This window comes from Xenopus laevis, chromosome 1S (genome assembly GCF_017654675.1).
Source record: "Xenopus laevis strain J_2021 chromosome 1S, Xenopus_laevis_v10.1, whole genome shotgun sequence".
NCBI classification, from domain to species: domain Eukaryota; kingdom Metazoa; phylum Chordata; class Amphibia; order Anura; family Pipidae; genus Xenopus; species Xenopus laevis.
Window position 1 is genome coordinate 2,943,892 of NC_054372.1, and position 5,360 is coordinate 2,949,251.

The following is a 5,360-nucleotide window of genomic DNA, read 5'->3' on the forward strand; positions in this document are numbered from 1 at the left end:
AGAGAGAGGGATGGATGGAGGGATGGATTAAGAGAGATAGAGAGAGAGAGAGAGAGAGAGAGAGAGATGATAGATAGATAGATAGATAGATAGATAGATAGATAGATAGATAGATAGATAGATAGATAGATAGATAGATAGATGATAGATAGATAGATAGATAGATAGATAGATAATAGATGGATGGATAGATAGATAGATAGATAGATAGATAGATAGATAGATAGGTAGATAATAGATAGATAGATGACAGAGAGAGAGAGAATGAATAGTAAAACCCATGTAACAATGTAACACCCCTGTCCCTGGTGCCATGGGACATGTAATAACTATAAACTCAATACCCAGAGGCAGAGCAGCAATAAGGCAGCAGTGTATATAATAATAATAATATATAATAATATAATATAAATGACTGTAATAACAAAGCTAATAATGTGCAGTGCTGGGGGGGTTGAACATGCCAATAGACAGGGGACAGGGGAGATGCTCACTCCCACTATGCAAAGCAATATCCCTAATCTGATCGTTATGTTTTGTTAAACTCACTGATCCCCAGACAGATTAGCTGAGAATCAAGTATTTCATTTTAAAGGGTTAATGAAGCCAATGAACCCCCCTCAACCACTGGCTGCGTGTAATTCCTCCCCCCAGACTCTGAGAAATCACAACTTTCCTGGCTCTGCGTTTATTTAAAGCTTTTTTTCAAACAAACCAAATAACAAGACGAAAGGAGCAAAAGAGGCGTCAAAATAAGAGATTTCCTTTTTGGGTGTCCCCAAGCTACATCCTGTGTCCATATATGGGCATTTACATCACGCAGCATCACTGGAGACTCCTGAAATGGAGAGATCCCAGGCGGCGGAAGATCAGAGGCAGCTCCAGCTGAATATAAATATAAGGGGCTGTGCATGGAGCATGGACACAATCCCACCGACACTGAGAGGAGCAGCAGCAGCCGCAGCCCCATATACACACAGGCTTCCCATTAGCACTTCTATAAGGAACCAGTGTCCAGCAGCTGCTCACTACTTAATAACGATGGACCTCTCCTGCCAGGACTCACTCTACCCCAAATACCAGGGGGACCCCGAGCTGAAAGAAGAAGGGGTGCAAAGCACAGACTCTGGAGCCCCCCAGCAGCTCAATGAAAGGAAACAGGAGCAGACAAGTGGCCCACTCAGCTCAGGTAAAGACCCTCTGGATTTGCAGATTTGTAATTGGAAATGAGCGGATAGAATGTGCAGAGGTTGTGATGCTGCTGTAATTCAATTGGACTGATTATATAAATGGTGCAACTGATCAGCTTGAGACATGAAGCAGGGACTCTGGGAGTTGTAGTCAATTTAGCTGAAGGGCAATAGATTGACTGTAATGTACTTCGGTTTGAATAAAATTGCACCTTTGGGGGAGGTGTAAATGCTTCTGTTGAGGATTCCCTAAAACAGCTTTTTTGTGAAGGCTGAGTAACTGGCAGTTAGGGCTGCTTTGGATAAATGGCATTTAGGAGGGAGTTGAGGTTGTTTTGGATAAATGACATTTAGGAGGGAGTTGGGGCTGATTTGGATATATGACACATTGTGGTGATTGGCAATAGTTGGGAATCACAAAAAAACAAACTTGTAAGTGACCAAGATCTGTTTTGCTTTCAGGTGACTTCGCTGACAACGGTGAGACTTCAGATTACTTCTTCCTCAGCAGTCAGCCTTCTCCACCATTACCGCTCAATTATTCGGGCAGCTTCTTCATCGAGGCCAACCCAGAGCATTCTCAAGACCAAGAAGCTTTCTTCAGCATCATGTCTGGAATTCTGGGAATCTCCACCATCTCGGCTCCTCAGCAGCTAAACAGGCAGGAGTCCCTTTACTCCGTCCCTGAGGCCATTCAGAACCATATGGACCTTTACTCCCAACCCAATCTGAGAATCTCTGTGCAACAGCCCTACCAGAACCAACTATACTCTGCCTTCAGCAGCACTGAGGATATTCACCAGGTCCCCAGTTCCCCCAGTCTGGGAAGCTCTTCCTCTTCCCAGTGCTTTTTTGACTCCAAAGTGGTCCCAAACAAACACGAAATGGAATTTTCCCCGATATCTCCCTCTATGGACTCTTTCAGCTCACCGTGCCCTCAGTGGGAGGCTCAGACTGGCCAAAGCTTTGCCACTAGCTCCTTCCAGCAGGACTCTTTCCAGCAGGACTCTTTCCAGCAGGACTCTTTCCAGCAGGACTCTTTCCACCAGTCCAATAACCCCCATCCAGTCTTTCACCCACTGGAATCCAAGGTTGAGAATATGATGTCTGCCTGCTGCCAACCTCATGCCACGGAAATATCAGAAGATTCTGCCAATTTCAGCAGCATAGACTTTACCTGCCAGTTGGACAGTTATCAAACCTCCCATAGCGATTTCAATGACACCAAGATGGACTTAAAATCTCAACTCATGGGGGATTTCAAATACCAGTTTGGCAATCCGGTGGCAGCACCTGGACTAACAAACCAAGAGGAGGTCATCCACCACCCTTCTCCTCCTCTCATCTCCACTAACTTTTTGGGTCATTCTCCTACTGAGGGACACATGCTCCCTAATCATGTGGTGGGACCCTCTGTAGAGCCAAGGAAAAAATACCAGAGAAACAAGTTCCCAGCCAAATGCTTTCGCCCAAAACCTCACGAGAAAGCCTTTGCGTGCCCAGTTGAGAGCTGTATTAGGAGCTTTGCGCGCTCGGACGAGCTCAACAGGCACTTGAGGATCCACACTGGCCACAAGCCCTTCCAGTGTAGGATTTGTCTGAGGAATTTCAGTCGCAGCGACCATCTCACCACCCACATCCGCACTCACACGGGGGAAAAACCCTTCTCCTGCGATTTGTGCGGCAGAAGGTTTGCCAGGAGTGACGAAAAGAAGCGACATGGAAAGGTCCACATGAAGCAGAAGGTCAGGACTGAGGAGAAGCTGAAAGGTCTTGGCTTCTACACTGTGGGCTTATCCTTTGGGACCCTGTGAAACAACCCAACCGAGGTTACCTCTGGTTACACCTTTTCCTTGGGGGACATCTCCCCCTGCAATTGGTCTACACGCTAGCCCCTTGTTCTTTGGAAGGAGCTGGTTTGATTTGTGGCTCGGCTGTTACCTGCATGGCTCAATCTCATGTCTATTTGCCAAAGGCAACTCTGTCAGCTTCATTTATTGTACAGAGAACCAGCACCATCAAGTTGGAGTTGAGGAGTTTCAGCACCAAGCCCTGTGGACAGCTCCTGCCTGAGCCGAATCGTGAGATCGATACCAGACGCCTCAATGCGAATTAAAGCGCATCGTTCTATACAGTTAGAGCACTAGTTAGAGCACTAGCTGCCTATTCTTACTGACACTAGCTGTGCTATTTACACACACTTCCATACATACTGTTACCTCCGCTTATAGCGTCTCTATTCTCAGCCTGTCGGGAGATAAAGTAAAGAATGAGAAGAGGACCTTGAACATATTTGTACATATAAATAGTCACATCGCTAAGTGAAGCCTTTGTACTACAAACGGACTCAATGTTGTCAGGCACTTTAGTGAACTAGTCTCCAGTGTATTATTCTCTGCTGCTATTTGTACAGAAATCACAAGAAAAAGAAGAAATGAATAAAACATTTATTTGTTTCCACCTTTGCTGGGAGTGGACTTGTTTGACTTATTTCTACCACACACAGTGGGTGCTTTTCATACATACATATATATACATATATTAGCCCAAACAAGGGCTGTGGCGACTTGACTGTCTTTTCCTTTTTACAGACTGGATCCTGGAATTTTTGTACTGTATTTAAGCTTTTGTTGTTGATTTGTATTTATGACTTTATTTTGTACAAAGAATCTGGTTCAAATACATGACATAGTGTTTTATTTTTTCAGATAAATAAAGTTTCTTCTGCTCTGCAAATCCACATGTGTCTTTTCAATACTGTGTGTTTGTATCATTGGGCTGCTGGTTATCCTAGTGGGTCAGTGGGTAAGTTTGATTGATACTGTAGCTGGGTCAGTGTGTATGTTCAGGATGATTAATACTGTAGCTGATTCAGGTTTATTTGGGACTGATTGGTACCATAGCTGATTCAGTGTATAAGTCATGGCCTGGTTACACAGTAGCTTGGTCAGTATAAAAGTTATGGACTGAATGGTACAGTAGTTGGGTCAGTGTATAAGTCATTGGGTGATTGGTACAGTAGTTGGGTCAGTGTATAAGGCATGGGGTGGTTGGTACAGTAGTTGGGTCAGTGTATAAGTCATGGGGTGGTTGGTACAGTAGCTGGGTCAGTGTATAAGTCATGGGGTGATTGGTACAGTGGTTGGGTCAGTGTGTAAGTCATGGGGTGGTTGGTACAGTAGTTGGGTCAGTGTATAAGTCATGGGGTGATTGGTACAGTGGTTGGGTCAGTGTGTAAGTCATGGGGTTGTTGGTACAGTAGTTGGGTCAGTGTATAAGTCATGGGGTGGTTGGTACAGTAGTTGGGTCAGTGTATAAGTCATGGGGTGGTTGGTACAGTAGTTGGGTCAGTGTATAAGTCATAGGGTGGTTGGTACAGTAGTTGGGTCAGTGTATAAGTCATGGGGTGGTTGGTACAGTAGTTGGGTCAGTGTATAAGTCATGGGGTGGTTGGTACAGTAGCTGGGTCAGTGTATAAGTCATGGGGTGATTGGTACAGTGGTTGGGTCAGTGTGTAAGTCATGGGGTGGTTGGTACAGTAGTTGGGTCAGTGTATAAGTCATGGGGTGGTTGGTACAGAAGTTGGGTCACTGTATAAGTCATGGGGTGGTTGGTACAGTAGTTGGGTCAGTGTATAAGTCATGGGTTGGTTGGTTCAGTAGTTGGGTCAGTGTATAAGTCATGGGGTGGTTGGTTTAGTATTTGGGTCACTGTATAAGTCATGGGGTGGTTGGTACAGTAGCTGGGTCACTGTATAAGTCATGGGGTGGTTGGTACAGTAGTTGGGTCAGTGTATAAGTCATGGGGTGGTTGGTACAGTAGTTGGGTCAGTGCATGGGTCATGGGGTGGTTGGTACAGTAGCTGGGTCAGTGTATATGTCATGGGGTGGTTGGTACAGTAGTTGGGTCAGTGTATAAGTCATAGGGTGGTTGGTACAGTAGTTGGGTCACTGTATAAGTCATGGGGTGGTTGGTACAGAAGTTGGGTCACTGTATAAGTCATGGGATGGTTGGTACAGTAGTTGGGTCAGTGTATAAGTCATGGGATGGTTGGTACAGTAGTTGGGTCAGTGTATAAGTCATGGGGTGGTTGGTTCAGTAGTTGGGTCAGTGTATAAGTCATGGGGTTGTTGGTACAGTAGTTGGGTCACTGTATAAGTCATGGGGTGG

At 45.2% G+C, this 5,360-nt stretch overlaps 1 protein-coding gene across 1 annotated transcript; it reads left to right on the plus strand.

Moving 5' to 3' along the window:
- Positions 1-901: 901 nt before the first annotated feature.
- egr4.S (early growth response 4 S homeolog) lies at positions 902-3,926 on the plus strand. Its single transcript, XM_018242946.2, has 2 exons — positions 902-1,189; positions 1,653-3,926. The coding sequence occupies exons 1-2, from the start codon at positions 919-921 to the stop codon at positions 3,002-3,004; spliced, it is 1,623 nt and encodes a 540-aa protein (XP_018098435.2). The 5' UTR covers positions 902-918; the 3' UTR covers positions 3,005-3,926.
- The last annotated feature ends 1,434 nt before the right edge of the window (positions 3,927-5,360 follow it).